Genomic DNA, 17,247 nt, shown 5'->3' with positions numbered 1-17,247 from the left:
CGGGGGAAGAGGGGGAGGGACGGGGGAAGAGGGGGAGGGGCGGGGGAGGGGGTAAGGGGGGGAGTGGGGGAAGGGGGGAGGGAGGTAGTGGGGAGAAGGGGGGAGGGGGGAAGGGGGGAAGAGGGAGGATAAAGAGAGGGAAGGATGGGGCGAGAGAGAGAGGGAGGGAGAGAAAGAGAGAGAAACCCCTAGCAGGCTCCATGCTCAGAGCCTGACACAGGGCTCAAACCCACCAACCAGGAGATCATAACCTGAGCCAAGATCAGGAATTGGACACTCAACCAACTGAGCCACCCAGGTGCCCCTCAACTCCTTTAACTATAATCCATGCAGGGCCTTTCCAACCACAAGAAAAACCAGAAAAAAGTCTATTCAGAATAGTCATGTTTGATATTACGGGATATGAAATTTTCTAACTGTATTTATGGCAGAGAAAAAGTACCAGAACTAAGTTCTATTCCTCACCCCTCCAGAAACTAAGAATTTAAGAGAAATTTATGCAAACCAAAGTAACTTCTTCCAACATCCATGATCTTAGAAGGCCACAACATGTGCAGTTCAGTCTTTACAGATCATGTTCTATTTTAAATCTAGCACGATAAAACAAAACAGCTGGTTCCTGCCGCTTCGGCAAAACAATGGCTCTTTCAGCTTAATTTCTACTGATGCTGGTAACCTTACACAGCACATCTCCCCTGCAGTTACTGAAAGGACACTGTGGACTTCAACAAAAGGAACACGCACGCAGAGAACTACCATGCAGCCAAGCAAAAAGTTAACAATTACAGTGCTGGGAAAAAAACAAAACTCATTTTACAGACTGCATTATGAAACCTAACTCATTCAAAATAGGCAGCCAGGAACATACATCTACTATTGCGATAACGTGAAGGGTACCTGTAAGTTCTTACTCCAAAGCATGGGCAGTTCTGTGCAGGCATTCCCAAGATTCACACTCAGACTTTAAGCACAATAAACAATCCTACGATTGCAAACAAAGACCGTACAACTTCAGATCAGTACACTGAATCAATCCTTCAAAAATATACTGAAGCACAAAACAGATTAACCCGTAAGCGTGGCAGCTTTAAGATGTCAACATGCATAGGAAGCAGGACAGAGGTTACAGGTTAAGACGCCAGATGAAACGTGGTGAAAGGGGCCAACCGCAATCCCGTCTCAAGTCACCAACTTACGCTTGGGAAGCAGGGTCTGACTGGCGGGCAGAGCGGGGCCCCTCATTGCCCAGAGACCTCAGGAGGGCACACAGGCAGCGCATCCTGCCCCACCAGGCGCCCACAGGCCCGAGGCTGGCCCTCCCAGAGCAGACCTTGTTCCCCCACCCCGCGACGTGCCGTGGGTAGGTGGCACAGAGCTTGCCCCGTCATCGTGGGGACAGGCGGCACCGACATTCCAGTGGGGACGCAAAGGGTCACTGCCGTAATAGCACACGAGAGGGATAAACAACACCTACGCGCAGGCGTCTCCCTTCAAAGTCTGAACGTTTTTGGAAACTAACAGTCTGAATCATTTTAAATGTGGTCTTCCGGACTCACTTCTACAGGGGAAAATATTTAGCATCAGCCCCAACACTGCCCACCCTACCCACACTCTCTATACTCCCAGCCTGAACCACACCCCCCAAAAAGGAGGGAGAATGACAATTTTACCCTAACATCCTGTTTGCTTTCTATAGATCTCCCCCACTGCCACGTCACTAATTCCTAATCCCTAATTGTGATTCTCACAAACACAAAGGTAATCCTTGCATTTAACTTCTGTGGACATCCTAATTCCCAGGAGGAGGTGGCAGAACACTCACGGGCACACAGGCTTCGTGGTTTTAGGAAGGTGTACACCCACACAGCCACCCCCCGGCACAAAGGCGAGGAGGCAGACTTAACAGGAGAGCGCGCCACAGTCCTCCGGGGTTCCCTTCTGTGAACCCTGTACATCCTGACCTCCCTTTCTTTGGCCCCCCAGCAGAGTACGTGTACTCCTTCATTTTAGTGCACACGGAGACCCTGCGGTATCTGAGCACGCCCAGAAAGTCAACACACAGGGTCCTCCACAGGGGTGCAGATGGGACCACAATTAGCATTCATGCTGGAGCACTCACCTCGCTCACCTGGATCCGGTCTACACGTTTTGCTTACTGCTTACAATAACCCTACCAATCGGCACTCAGAGAAGGGATCTAAAACCCAGGGAAAGCAGGGGACTTACCCACAGCTCACCAGCTGAGTTTGAGGCAGGGCTCAAACCAGGCCAAAACAAGCCAGAGGCCCTCCCTCCACTGCCACCGAACCAGCCACACTCACAGGATGGTACACTTGAGCTTCAGCTCAGTTTACAAAGAGGCCAGCCATGTCTGCTTACCAACAGTCCTTAAGTTTTAAGTTGAAATACTTCATTAACTATTTAACTATAACTGGGGCGCCTGCGTAGCTCAGTCAGTTAAGCATCTGACTCTTGATTTTGGCTCAGGTCATCATCTCACGGTTGTGGGTTTGAGTCCCACCTCGGGCTGTGACTGACAGTACAGAGTCAGCTTGGGATCCTCTCTCCCTGCCCCTTCCCCACTTGCACTGTATCTCTCTCAAAACTAAATCAACTTAAAAAATATATACTTGGGGCACCTGGGTGGCTCAGTCAGTTAAGCGCCCGACTTTGGCTCAGGTCATGATCTTGTTGTGGTTTGTGAGTTTGAGCCCCTCATTGGGCTCTATGCTGACAGCTCACAGCTTGGGGCCTGCTTCAGATTCTGTGTCTCCCTCTCTCTGCCCCACCCATGCTCATGCTCTGTCCCTCAATAATAAACGTTAAAAAAACTTTTAACTAAAATTAAAATTACATACGTATGTATGTATAGACATACATACATACACACACACACACTTAACTAGGGACACGTGGGTGGCTCAGTCGGTTGAGCAACCGATTTCAGCTCAGGTCACGATCTTACCAGTTGTGAGTTTGAGCCCTGCGTCAGGCTCTGTGCTGACAGCTGGCAGCCTGGAGCCTGCTTCAGGTTCTGTGTCTCCTTCTCCCTCTCCACCCCTCCCCCACTCACTCTCTCCCTCTCAAAAATAAACATTAGGAAAAAAATCTGTAATATGTATGTTTAACTTACCCTTCATGCTACTAAAATTTTTTTTCATTTATGGTTTAAAAAAATTTTTAAACTGCTGTTTTCAAAAGTCACTGTGAAAATTTTCCTAACACACTTAACTAAAAGTTCATGCCTGAGAAGCAGAAACAGAATCTCCGCGCTCAGAGCAGCCCTGGCCAGTGACTCAGCCACTCTTCTAGCACCTTCCGGTTCTTGGGAAAAGACATGGGCTTTTCTCGCCAAACCAGCAGGAATCTGTACAGTCTGTTTCACTTGTTTTAATTTTGTTCCAGGTTGAAAAGCTGAAGCCAATGGTCTCCAATTTAAGGTTGTACCTGTAAGACCCAGCCCTAATTTTATTTTTTTACAGTTCTCTTTACATAATACACCCGAAGTATAGGAGTATTGTACGGATGAGCTAATAAGCTCCTCTAACACAACACAGGAATATCTAACATGTGCAAAGCAGAATGCAAGGTGACACTCAGTTCTGTGCTCATGACAGGTAATTTTCATATAGGCTACAATTCATTCCAAACCACACATGGTTGCTCACACGTGTGTTCAGACTACCGTTAAGCAATGAAAGTTCCTATGATAAATTTATTCTATGTACTGCTCTCAGGCCAGGCCCGTATGACTACTGAGTGCATGAAATGTGGCTAGTCGAACTGAATTTTTAATTATTTTTTAATTAATGCTTAAATGAATTTAAATCTAAATTTACACAGCTACGTCATTAGGTAGCAAAGCCCTAGAGATATGGCCTTGCAATTTTTGGGCATAGAATAATGTAGTTTGAAGAGCACACTCAGCATTACCAAAATATTTTCTCTGCCAGGCATTTTACATTTTTATACACACACACACACACCACACACACACACACACACACACACACACACACACCACACACACACACACACACACACACACACACACACACTGAAACCTTGAATCGCAAGTAACTTGCTGTGCGAGTATTCTGCAAGAGAAGCAAACATTTCTAATAAATTTTAACTTGATAAACGAGCAATGTCTTGCAATACGAGTCATATCGGACGCCAAATGTCACATGATCACAACCAAGTCAGTGGTTCCTGAAACTCGCTTTGATGTATGAGTGCTCTGGGCTACAAAAGCATGTTTTCCAAACAAATTATGCTCATAAACCGAGGTTCTACTACATAAAAACAATTTATGTATACAGATAAATATATATGTGTATACACACACACACACACACACACACACACACACACAGTAAAACCTTGGCATATGTGTAATTATGTATACTGGCCCTAATTTTCAATCCAGCATTTTCTCTCACAGCCAATCTAATTACACTCCATACTTCCACTCTTAGGAACTAAGAGAAATGGGATTCTGGCATCCTGGATTTAGCCTACAGATCCATTCCAGAACCCTACCAGCTCCTCAAATCCACTTTCCCAAGGGCTCCAGGCTGAAGGGAGACTTTGGAAACACCGTTTTCTACTCCAAGAATGCTACTCAGAACCTGAGACCCCATACCAATGCTTCTCAGGCACTCAGCTTAAGAGGTAATTAAAACACAATAATCGTTGAACAAACAAGTGAATACCAGCACTGTATTTCATGTAACGTGTGGCCCACACAAGCCAACGTGGAGGGAACCCCTTGCCAAGAAGTCCCTGCCCTCCAGGTAAGGGTGTCTGGCAAGTGCACCTGTGCTCCGTGAGAACGTTCACTGCAGACGGGTGGTTGGCACAATACGCGAGGTACAAGGTTTTCATCTGTGGCATCAGATTTAAAAAGCATCCTCCAACTCTCTGCTGAGCTTCTGGCAACCTAGAGATACACAACACAAAGGAAATAATCCTAAGTTTCATAGAAAGAAAATTGCCAAGTAATGAACACAAAATCTGAGACCTCCTTGTAGACCACCTCCGTGAAAACAAAATCTACAAATCCCAGAACCTAAGTGTTCACACCAGCAGTCCAGCAGGGAGAGGGATCTACCTCGAAAGCGGCTCTGCTAGGAAGCACCAAACTAACGCCCTTCCTTTTCTCCAGCATCCAGCCGCCACAACCCACCTGCGCACAGCACAGCCAAAGCCCCACAAGTCCGACTTTGGATGGTGAGAGAAATGCAGATCATGAACCTTTAAGTTTTGTACAAAAGGAGAATTATAAAACATGACTACTTGTTGGCAAGGTTTCTACTTAAGCAGCATCAAGACGCGTGCATGCGCATGCGCACACACACACTACAGCCTGCCTTCCCTTCAGGTAAAAGCTGGAGACAGAGCACAGCCACAGACCCATCTCCTCCCAGGTCTAGGCCGGGGCAGTTGCTGAGCCTGGAAAGGCCGTGAGCTCACAGTAACAGGAAGAACAGAAAGCGATCAGCACCACCAGTGGAAGCAGAAATGCGCACGTGGGGCCGTCCTAACCAGACAGGCACGGCCAACTCCAAGATGGAGGCCAAGCCCTCAGCTGGGCGCAATCATCTACAACGTTCCACCTCCGGCTACAGCCTCACCATTCCTATCAAACGGACCTCTCTCTCCTGCAGATACACAAACCTTGAACAAAATATAAAACCAACCTCTGCAGGTGGTAGAGAACCAGGGAGGAAGATTCTGGAGACGTCTGGCATTTGGAGAAGGAAAGGACACAGGGTGTGTCTCCGGTTCTCTGTACCTCGGGGCCAATGGTGGCTGAGGCTGGCTTGCGTAGGGCAGCTAAACCCCAAGAGAAAACCACAGGATCTGGCTGAACGTGAGCTGATGGGACGTGGGCAGGGGACGACGACACCTCGGACTGTGAACCTGAGCTCTGCTCCGATCTGAGGACTTTCAGAACACTCACGATCAAAGATAAGGGGAGCAGTTGATCAGGAAAGCTCATCTCCGACCCTCTGCTCTCCTGTTCCACCATGGCAAATCCAACATCTCATGCCAATGCACCGTGCCCTTGAGGAACTCAACCGAAACAACACCTAAGTCCTACTGAGTAAAGAGCCAACACAGGCCTGACTGGGTGCTGGACTCTCAGCTCATGTTCCCTCCCTGAATTTCAGCATTCAGATCCGTACATCTGCGGTGCAGACGGGGAGATCCACGTGCTTTCACAAGCCTGAGGGGAGGCCCAGAAGAGGCGCCACAAACGTACTGTAAAAATATGAACTCCTTCAGTCCAAGTTCTCGACAGCCGGTGGGGGAAGCAGGGGCAAACGCCGACTTCCACTTGCACACCCCGGGGCTGGCCTCCTGCAAAGACCCCAAACTGAGGGCCAATCACCTTCATTTACCAAAAGGAAAGCAGTGATTGCCAAACTCCTCTCTTCATGGCCACCTAAGTCAGGCCACTCACATGAACCAAACCGCTCCAGGAGGAAGCAACGTGAATTTGTCTGAAGGCCAGCACTCACTCTGCGCTTCCCCTGCACACCTTCCGGAATGAAGGGCCTGGAGGGGCCTGGAACCTACTCCGAGCACAGCCAGCTGTGCGCCTGGGGCCCAGGGGGCAGAGCACCCCTCGCCACTTCCCAGACTAAGACAAGAAACTACAGGAAGGACAAACCAGAGACCAACCAGATCCCAAGAGAAAAAGTTACCTCATCCTTCTGTCGGCTAAAGAAATAGAAATTGCAATAACAAGTGCCCCCCTCTTGCATCAAGTCCACAGGTAAACAAACCTCAAATGTCACATGGTGACTTACAACCTACAAAGTTCTCACATATGTCAAGACTTCAAGTCCTCCAACACCCAGCAGGCACTTGGTCAACTAAGTGAACTACACTACTGAGATCAGTAAACTGACCCTAACCCTTATATGTTTCACGTTAACCAAGAACAAAAGAGTCGCACACACACACACAAAAAAAAGCCAATCTGGTGGCCAATCAATTCAGAACATGCCTCCCCACCCCAAAAACACCTTGGAAAGAAAACCAAGCTGGGTACGTGCGGGCAGCACGTTCCAGACACTGCATTTCACTATCCTTGGATTTCCGGCGGCCAGGAGCAACCCTCGCACAGAGCCTCTTCCTCCTCAGGCTCCTCACCCCTGCCTCCCCCATCCGCCCAACACTGTAAACTTCACTGCTCCCCGCAAGACGCTCTCCTTTCTCATCAGGAGACCTCACCTTCAAAGACCCCAACTAGAAAAACCAGACGTCAGAAACACAGCTTCTACTAGAAGAGTTGATAACCCAAAAGATTCAAAATAAAGGTTTCCATCTTCGGAAATAGGAGTTCTAGAATCAGATCAAAGCACATTCTATACCTACCCGTTGTACTAATCTGAATTTCACAGATTTTTAGCATCGTACTTACTTGGTGCATTCTTCTAAAGACTGTACAAGCATTTGCTGGAAAGAACATATCTCTTCTAGATTTCCCATTAAATATGAAATGTTTGCTGAACTTAACCTAGAGCCAAGAAAAAGAACAGTGAGACTATTATGTACTGTGTCACTCTCCTGTCCCACCCCAGGGCCCTATTTGAGTCTCTAACCCACTAAAATCCTTACTTCTACAGCAAACTGGTACAGTGGGTTCCGTTCCACCCTCCATTCTGTGAAAACCTGAGCAAACAGCCTAGGCAATGACAATGCTGCAATTAACACAGTTTATCATCCAACTTACTTCTCGCTGGTCTGCAAAGGCCGCAGGTAGGTAGAAAGCACAGTCTGAAGTTCTTTAGAATACTCATTTTCAGTTTCCAAAATATTCTGTAGCACCTACAACAAATGGTGAATAGCATTATTCGCCACTAAAACTCATGAGCTTTGACAAGTGCATCAGCATCATTCACTTTACAGGTTGCTTCTGCATTAATACTAGTGTGCTTAATATCATCACTTCCTGTGACTTAACTACCAAAACCCACGTACCGAATTCTTACTATAGCTACGTAACAGACTTCAACTCATTGCCACACACATAACACAGGCACACCTAGAACGAGGCTGGGAGCACCAGGGTGGCCCAGTCGGCTGAGCATCCGACTCCTGATTTCGACTAAGGTCATGATCTCACGGTTCATTGGATTGAAGAGCTTCAGACTCCATGCTGAGTATGGAGCCTGCTTGGGACTCTCTCTTCGCCTCTCTTTCCCTCCTCCCACCTCAAAATAAATAAACTTTAAACAAAACGAAGAATGAGGGGGGCACCTGGGTGGCTCAGTCAGTTGAGCGTTGGACTTTGGCTCGGGTCATGATCTCACAGTGGTGGGTTCGAGCCCCGCGTCAGGCTCTGTGCTGACAGCTCAGAGCCTGGAGCGTGCCTCAGATTCTGTGTCTCCTCCTCTGCCCCTTCCCCACTCATGCTCTCTCTCAGTCTCTCAAAAATGAATAACCATCAAAAAAATTTTAATTTAAAAAAAAAAAAAAAAAAAAAAGAGCGAGGCTGGAACCAACTCCATCATCAGAAAGTACTGCAGTACTGCCCCATCTGTTCAGATGCAAAGAAGAAACCACAGGTAATCATAACAGCAAGGACACAAGGATCAATCTCTGACACTGCGTCGTGCATAAGCAGCCAGCCACTCACAAAAAGGATATCCTGCACATCCCACTTATAGTAAGTCCAAGAATAGGCAAAACTAATCTAGGAGGGCAGAAATCAGAAGGGGGGAGAAGTGACCATGGGGAAAGGGGCCAAAGTTTCCAGGCTGATGGACATGTTCTATATTGTAATTTGAGTAGTTGTTATAGACCTTGTCCAAGCTCCATGAACTGTACAGTTAAGATCCATGTATTTTAACATATGTAAAATATATTTCAACTAAAAACATCTAGTTTGCTCTTCAGATTGCACTTAGCAAATCTAAATCAATTTCATTAGAGAACAGTCTCAGATCTTATACACATTTATTAAATATCAAAGGTCCACCAGTAGAAAATCCTTAAGAGGCCACTACTTTAAAGACAGAACAATGATGAATCAACCTTAAAATGTTTCCTGATACCCTAATGTTAGTACAGCAAATTCCATGAAAACAACTTTATAATTCCTAAAAACAGGTTTTAAAAAAATGCAAAACAGCTGGGCTGAAAAATATGCCTCAGGTCGCTTGCGTGGCTCAATCAGTTGAGGGTCCAGCTCCTGATCTCAGCTCAGGTCATGATGTCAGGGTTGTGGGATCGAGCCCTGTATCAGGAGGTCTGTGCTGAACATAGGGCCTGCTCGGGACTCTCTCCTCCTTCCCCCACCCTTCTGCCCTTCTCCCCAACTTGCCCTCTAACAATACAAACGTTATCTATGAAAAATAAAAAATAAGCCTCTTGGCATCAGTAACTGCCAAGAGCAAAGGCCCTCCCCAGGCAGGGTGGGAAGGTGCCTGGACGAGGGCAGGCAGGAGACTCCTCACCGAGGCCGAGCACACCCCCGGAGCCCAGCAAGGTGCTCTATGCTAGCATCTCTAATCCTCAAAGTCTTCCTCTTGAGGAGGCCAAGATTCAAGTGGAGAGGGTAAGTATCCCCCCAAATCAGACAGCCAGCCAAGAGCGGGGCCGGCGTGTGCATCTTGATCTGCGGCCGCACGGCCCCCTCACCGCCTCTCCGGCTGCCAGGACGAGGGCAGTGGAACTTGACAGAAGCAAGGAACGTAACCCCTTCCTCAACCACTTTCCATCCCCCTCTGGCCACAGAGCAGCATCTTCTTTCCTCACATAATCACGTCACACGTATCTTCTGAGCATCCACTAGAGTCCTACAACGCGTGATTTCGTCTTCCAAAACAAGTTGCCTAGGTCCCGCAGAAAAGCCGTGCAGAATAAAGACAAACATGGTCCGGCTTCCCCCCAACTTGGTAATTAAAATACGTGCTTAAACAGGTAGAAGTGATCAGTAAGCCCAGTTTAGATTTCCACACCAGTAACACACACCACGGATTCTCCACCTGTTCGGTACGTTTTCTGTGCGCTGACCAAAGAGCATGGTCCCTCACGAGGAAACGCAAACCCGAGTGAGTAACTTCCACACTACGCTGTGTGCGATGAAGACAATCGGCTGCTTTCACTGAGACTCCGGCTCTGGTTTCGCCCCTGAATGGGTCTATTCATGCAGGAGTGGGGAAGAGGGCCACAGGGAGGGGGCGGCGCTCCAGGAGCTCATGCCTTTGTGGGGAAATCTGGGTGTCGATCCCAGGATTACAATGTCTTCCTTCGAAGAAACGGTCATTGGGCACGAATGTCAAAGGAACAGTGGGCAGAGAACATACTGTGACACCAGCCACTGTAGCAGAAAATCAGACGTTCAACCAGATCTTGTCCTTCTAAAGTGACATGAAGTCAACCAAGTAGAATATTCCTTGAACTGAAAACAAAAACTCTGTCACAGTAAAGATGAAAAGTCTTCAGTGTTCCAACAAAAATTAAACGAGGATCTCATGTCAGGAGTACAAACACTACAAAGCAGCAGCAGAGCACATGTGAAAACCTGCACACCTTTTATAGGAGGAGGGAGACAAGTGCAAGAACACCTCCCCAGCGTGTGACGATAGTAAGACGGCATTTCCCCCATCACAGCACCAAGCACAGTATGCGGATATAGAAGCCTCCCGTAAGAATGTACCAGAAACAATGCCAAAGAAACCTCTGCCAAAAAGTGACATCAAGGCAGTCAAGTTAGTTAATGTCAACCACCAGTTAGAAACATGCTCTTCCAGTGTGTGCTAAGGACAAGTTCTGTAATCCTCCCGTCCCAACACTCCCCGTCACACTCAGCTGTCCCACCAAACACTCGCCCCAGACCAGACAGGGCTGACCTGACCGAGTCCCGCTGACGCCAGGAGCCACCCCCTCCCCGCCCCCTCCCCAGCTCCAGAGCACCTGTCTCCCCCTCCGGGACTTGCGCGCGCTCTGGCTGCTGCAGGACCCCATGTGACTCCCCCGCCAGGCTCCAGCGCTCCATGCCACGAAGGCTGGTCCCACACGTCTCACAGCAGAGCAGCCTCTGCTCCACAGCTGGGGAGGGAGGCCGGCCTCCGCCTCAGCGAGCTCTCCCTCAGGCGTGAGGCGTGGAGAGCCCCCGCCAAACAATGGGGCCACACAGGAGGAGGACATCAGGCAAACCACACAGACAATCCCAGAGCTGTCAGCTGTTACAGCAACACAAAACAAAAGGACTGACTTCATTACCCCGCAGACGCACAGAAACTCACTTCATTACCACCATTAAAAGAGCGCGCAGTATCGCAGATTTTACACGGGAGTTGCAAATTTCACCGCAAATTTTGGTAGGTTTCATATTTTAGGTCATTGAATCTTTTAAAAATAACTTATTTACATATAAGAAACAAGTTTTCTTAGAGATTTGATCAAGATGGAAAGATCATCATTAACTAAAACCCAACTTCTAGAAACAACTTTGGTTTGGTCCTAAGCACGCCCTTGAAACAGTAACAGATTCAGACAACAGGAAATAAGCCACCCGCCCCTCCCTACACAAGGGAAAAATCATCCTTGCACGTTTCCTTTCAACCCAGTCTACTTAAACTGTACTTACATTCTCAGAACACAGATTCGAAGACCAGACTTGAGCCTCTGGGGAATGACAGGAAGGAACAGCCTGGCCTCACTGCTGCAGGAAGCAGTTCCAAACCCCCTCCCCGGCTCCACAATCCACCCCCGACCCCGACCCCCCAGCCTCCCACCGGCAGGTACTGACTGAACAGAGCTCTCTCGTCTCCACAGGTTCCCAGAAGAGTCTGGAAGGGCCATGCAAAGGTTTTAAGTTATTGTGTCTTTTGAAAAAACGTTACAATATTTCTAAATTCGGGGATTCAGGAGGCCTTGGGATAGATTTCTTCCAAATGCTAAAGGCTCACTACGCAAAAGCTCCAGCAGAAGCCTTGGTTCCACTGGGCTACAGATTGCTGCAAGAAGCCGGCCTCAGCAGACAGATGTCCACGACTGCACGGTGATACACCAGGGGCCAGCCCCGGGCACCCAGCAGACCTGGGCACAAATCCTGGCTCTGCACAAGTCTATGTGTCTGTTTAAAAAAGGCAGTATTGGGGGAACAGGGTTATTTTTTTACAGGGTGGGGACACTCAAGAGTATCAGCTACCTGACACAAACCTCGTAACACAGTCTTCAAACCCAAACCCAGAATCCTTCATGGTGCTCCTTCTAACACGACTCCATTAGCCAGGAGGTATGGACTAAAAAGCAATCTTGGTTAAGGTGTTAGTTAATCTTGGGAAGCAAAGGGAGAAGGAAAAACAGCACAAGTAGGGCTTGGGGCCAGTGCAGGTCTCTGTGTACAGAGGCTGGGCCAGCTGTCTCGGTCTCCCCTTGGTCCAGGATGCAGAGGCTCCAAGCAACTCAAGGAGCCAAGAGGAAAGACACGCACTATTTCTCCAGAGCACAGCAAAAGTCCATGGAAGCTGCTGTAACGTTCTATGAAAAATGCACGCCTATCCCTTGTGTTTATTAAAACTAGTCATTGCTGGGGTGCCTGGGTAGCTCAGTCGGTTGAGCATCCGACTTTCAGCTCAGGTCATGATCTCACAGCTCGTGAGTTCGAGCCCCGCGTTGGGCTCTGTGCAGACAGCTCAGAGCCTGGAGCCTGCTTCTGCTTCTGTGTCTCTCTCTTTCTCTGCCCCTAACCCACTCGCATTCTGTCTCTCTCAAAAATAAACATTAAAAAAAAAAATGTAAAAAAACCAGTCATTGCTACCTATCATAACCTCAACATTTCACAGGCAAAAGCTGCCCTGCCTTTTCATTACACTCGGCACAAGCAGAAGTTCCCCGCTCCCTGTTCCCATAGATAAAGAGTTCTGACACAATGCCCTAGATAAAAGTGTTCAATAGAATCTAAAAACTAAGCCAGTACCACTAAAAGTGTCAGGTGGTAAGGACTGGTCTTCCCAGATGGACATACTTAAAAAACCTCCCTCTCTGATGATGACTGAGGAACCCCCTTCATCTCCTAAAAGAAGGAAACTCCAGATCTCTCACTCTGTCTGGGGGCATCAGCTTACACAACAGAAATGCCTTCTCTAAGCTCTCTCTACTGGACAGGTCTTACCATCCTGCAGGTGCACTCATGTTCTTCCGCTGTTAAAATCCAGCAAGCTCAAGCAGGCCACAAACGACAGATTCCTGTCACCCTCGACTGCAGCTCTCCCAGGTAACCCCCAAACGGGATGCCCATTTGCAAAGAGAACAGTGATGCCTGATGCCCCAAGTGTTTCCACATGCTCGTCCTTGCTAATAACCCTGAAAACCTCAAGGCAAACACTTCACCAGGCTCCTTAAAGCCAACACTACAGAAGGCCAAAGCCAGGGTCACCAAGCCATCTGACAATTTAGTGCCTGTGCAAGCAGCTGGGGAGCTCCCTCAGGCCTACCCACAGACAGGGAACCCCCCCCACCCCAGCTCCAGCAGCCGAAGCCAGGGATCTCCTGATCATTCACTGATCTAGGACCCTAAAAGCAGGTTTCCATTTTCCCATCTCAAAATAAAGGGAATGGCTGTGGCTGGCTTTGTCACAAAGACAGAGCAACTCCGTAGTTCAGGTGCGTGGATCTTCTGTCACTGCTGCTCTCAAGCCTGACATCCTGCACAGCCTGGTCTCCGGTGCCAGAGCAACCCCCCAAAGCCACTCCTACTCATGTCATCAAGCGAGCAAGTCTGCCACTCCGGAGAAGCTGTTCTCTCCGGCACCCTGGGTGTTTTTTGTTTTGTTTTTTAATTTTATTTAAGAAATTTCTACACTCCATGTGGGGCTCAAACTCGCGGTCCCAAGACTGAGCCACCCCATAGCACAGTTCCTTCTATCTTCTATGCCAACATTTTTACATTATGAAATCGCATTACCTATATAATTTCGGATTCTGCTTATTGCACTCAAACATGTATTTTAGGTATTTTTAAAGCTTCGTGTGCATTTTCAATAATTATAAACATATGTGCCACCGGTTACTTAATCGTTCTTGTACTGCTACACGTTTAGGTTGCTTACTTTTATTATTATAATAATCCTATTAAAACATCTTTGCACCGACACCATTGAACACGCTTTAGGTAATTTCTCTGGGGAGGATTCCAAGTAGTAGAAGTGCCAGATTAAAGGGTTTGACTGTTTTCAGATTTTTATACGCAACCACCAGGCCACTCTCAAGAAGCCCTGTGTGGATGTACATCCCACTGTCCTTAGAACTGAGGATTCTCCTCACCTCTCTGCTCCTCACGACCACAATTTTATGGTAAGCTTACCCACACTGTCAGAGGGCTAGACATAACATTTGTGTCCTCCCCAAATGCCGGGGTTTTGGGCATCTCGAAATCCCCAGTGAGGGGTGCTGCAGGCAGGGCCCTTGGGACGAGGCGGCCAGACTTAAGAGAGACCTCTGCCACATGCAGACAGGACAGCAGGCGGCCCTCTGTAAACCAGGAAGAGGGAGTCCCCCAAGACCCGAGCGCGCCGGCACCCTGAGCTGACTTCCAGCCTCCAGAACCGTGAGGAGCCTTTGCTGAGGAGTCCACCCGGTCTGCGGTGCTAGTACAACAGCCCCAACAGACTACAGCACAGCTCCCACCCTCCCCCATTTTCTACTGCTCACATCCTTTCCTACTCACCCAGAATCTTCATGTATTTGCCTTAATGAGCTCCTCAGTCATTGAAGATCATCTTATCTTGTTGAAATTGTTACAAACGTTCCACTCAACTTGTAATTTGGTTTCTACTTTTATTAAACTTTTATGGAGCCTATCAATTTTGAGCTTTCCCTTTGTTTTCATTCATTGCTTTATGTTCTTTCTAAAAAGCCTCCTCCCACTCCAACGCATTAACTGACCACACACAGATCCACAGGCACAGAACGAAAGCATGGTTATGCACAATCTTGCTTTGAGCAATCTTTGGCTACACACTCAAGTCTGCAGCTCTGAGTATGAATACCCGGAAGCCAGGCTTTAATGAAGCGAACCCATCAGTGACCGTGGGAGAGACAAACTGCAATTAGTCAACAAAAGGAACAAGCAATCCTGAGAGTAGGAGACATCAGAATCCAGAATTACTAAGCTCCTCTAAAATGTCCAATTTTGAGGGGCACCTGGGTGGCTCAGTCAGTTAAGCACCTGACTCTTGATCCCGGCTCACGTCACAATCCCAGGGTTGGGGGATCGAGCCCCGAACTGTGCTCTGCGCTGACAGCATGGAATCGCTTGGGATTCGCACTCTCTCTGCCCCTCCCCTACCCGTGCACATGTGCGCTCACTTTCCCTAATAATTTTCCAGTGAAAAATTACAAGATGTTCAAAGAGCCAAGAACACATGACCCGTGCACAAAAACAAGGCACTGAATGGAAACGGCCTGAGAGGCCCCGGTGCTGGCTTAGCAGATAAAGTCTTCAAAACAGCTACTCTAGGGGCACCTGGGTGGCTAGGTTGGGTAAGCATCCGATTTTGGCTCAGGTCATGATCTCACAGTCTGTGAGTTCAAGCCCCACGTCGGGCTCTGTGCCGACAGCTGGGAGCCTGGAGCCTGCTTCGGATTCTGTGTCTCCCCCTCTCTCTGACCCTCCCCCATTCATGCTCTGTCTCAAAAATAAACATTTAAAAAAAAAAAGAATTAAAAAAAAAGCTGCTCTAAATATGTTCAAACAGGGACTTCTGCTTTTGCCTGTTTCTGTGTGGAAATCATACTCCATCCAACGAAGTCAAAAGTTGAACCCACTGAAAAATCAACTCCTGCTGGACCCCTATGGTAGAGAGGACAGGACGCAAGGCAAACCCCCGCCCCCAAGTCTAGAGAGGCCAACACACCCTAGGAGCCCCACTTGCCGGAGCCCGGGCGCCCCAGAAGAAACCACACTATGAGCCAGCAACGGGGTGGGAAAACGTGAACCATCATGACGGACTGCTAGAGGCTCAGTGCAGACAAGTGTGAGTTCAAAACTCTGGGGGAGACCCAGTCGTAGAGAGGCCTCCTCAGTACTGGGAAATTATCATCTAGGAGTTTGACCAAATTCCCAAAGCCTCAGAGAAAAACACCCTTGGGCTTTCAGCGGAGAAAAGAAGAACCACTGGAAGAGCCATTCGGAAATAACAGCTCAGCATCCTGGTACTTATGAGGCCTGCCCTCAGGGAAACTAGTTAACTCAGACTAGCCTGCTCAAACGCCCTGGCAAAGACCAACAGCCCAGCCCCCTTGGGCCACCTGATCTGCAGGCAGGAGGGAGGGAGGGGAGGCAGAATTTAAAACACACCAGTGGAGTTCATGGTCCAGAGGCATAGGCTCCCTGATGGAGCACCCCCCTCCTCTCCCCGCACACCTCACCCCCTCAGTGAGCACTTCCTTTTTTACATGATACACGATGTTCAATTATCGCCAAAAACTTACAAGACTCAGCAAAAGGCAAAACACACAGTCTGAAGAGAAAAGCAAGCATCGGAAGAAGACATGGTGGGGACACTGGAATTATCCCACCAGGAACTAAGAACAACGAAGATTAAGATGCTAAGGGTTCTAACGCAGAAAGCAGACGGCATGCAAGAAAAGACCGGCAAGGAGGTGGAAATCCCAAGAACTGAAAACCGGGAGAAACACTAACAGAAATGAAGAATGCCCAGAATGGTGTCAATAGCAGATCGCACACGGCTGCAGAGAGAATCCCAGCGCTACAGGCCTTAACAGCATCCCTCAAGGCTGAAAAGACAGAGAAGACACAACACAACATCCAAGGATGGTGGGGACTGCACAAGGTGTAAATACACACGGTGGAAGTACCAGAAGGAGAAGAAACACAAGAAAGAGTTCAAGCCATGATGACGGAGAATTTCCCCTAATTAATGTCAGACACCAAAACCACAGATCCCGGGAGGCTCGGAGGACACCAAGCAGCATAAATGCCAAAACACCACACCCGTGCACATCGCCCTCAAACTATAGTCAAAGTTAAACTTACAGCTCCCTAAGAGAGCCCAAATTTAAAAGTGGATAGCAGAACTGAACAGACACCTTACAGGTGGCAGTAAGCACGTGGACACACGTCATCCGCGAACTGCTGACTCAGACACTGAGGCGGCACCACACACCTCGTCCATCAGCGAAACCCGATCAGACACCAGCAGGCATGGCAGAAGATGCCCCACAGGGGTCCTCCCTGGGGGACCGTGTGCGGTTTCT

At 48.4% G+C, this 17,247-nt stretch overlaps 1 protein-coding gene across 8 annotated transcripts in view; it reads right to left on the bottom strand.

Annotated features, from left to right (window-relative positions):
* The window catches only part of ARHGEF7 (Rho guanine nucleotide exchange factor 7), a 105,583-nt gene that overhangs the window by 32,710 nt on the left and 55,626 nt on the right, over nucleotides 1-17,247 (bottom strand). For 7 of the 8 annotated variants that reach the window (XM_049647225.1, XM_049647226.1, XM_049647224.1 and 4 more), the window contains 3 exons: nucleotides 7,748-7,842; nucleotides 7,436-7,531; nucleotides 4,820-4,942 (listed from right to left, as the gene is read on the bottom strand). In XM_049647225.1, the coding sequence (XP_049503182.1) occupies nucleotides 4,820-4,942; nucleotides 7,436-7,531; nucleotides 7,748-7,842 (314 nt within the window). The remainder of the gene's footprint in view (nucleotides 1-4,819; nucleotides 4,943-7,435; nucleotides 7,532-7,747; nucleotides 7,843-17,247) is intronic. The other variant, XM_049647219.1, reaches the window with a different exon arrangement.

This window comes from Panthera uncia (genome assembly GCF_023721935.1).
Source record: "Panthera uncia isolate 11264 chromosome A1 unlocalized genomic scaffold, Puncia_PCG_1.0 HiC_scaffold_16, whole genome shotgun sequence".
Classification (NCBI taxonomy): domain Eukaryota; kingdom Metazoa; phylum Chordata; class Mammalia; order Carnivora; family Felidae; genus Panthera; species Panthera uncia.
This window is presented reverse-complemented; position numbering and strand designations above follow the sequence as displayed.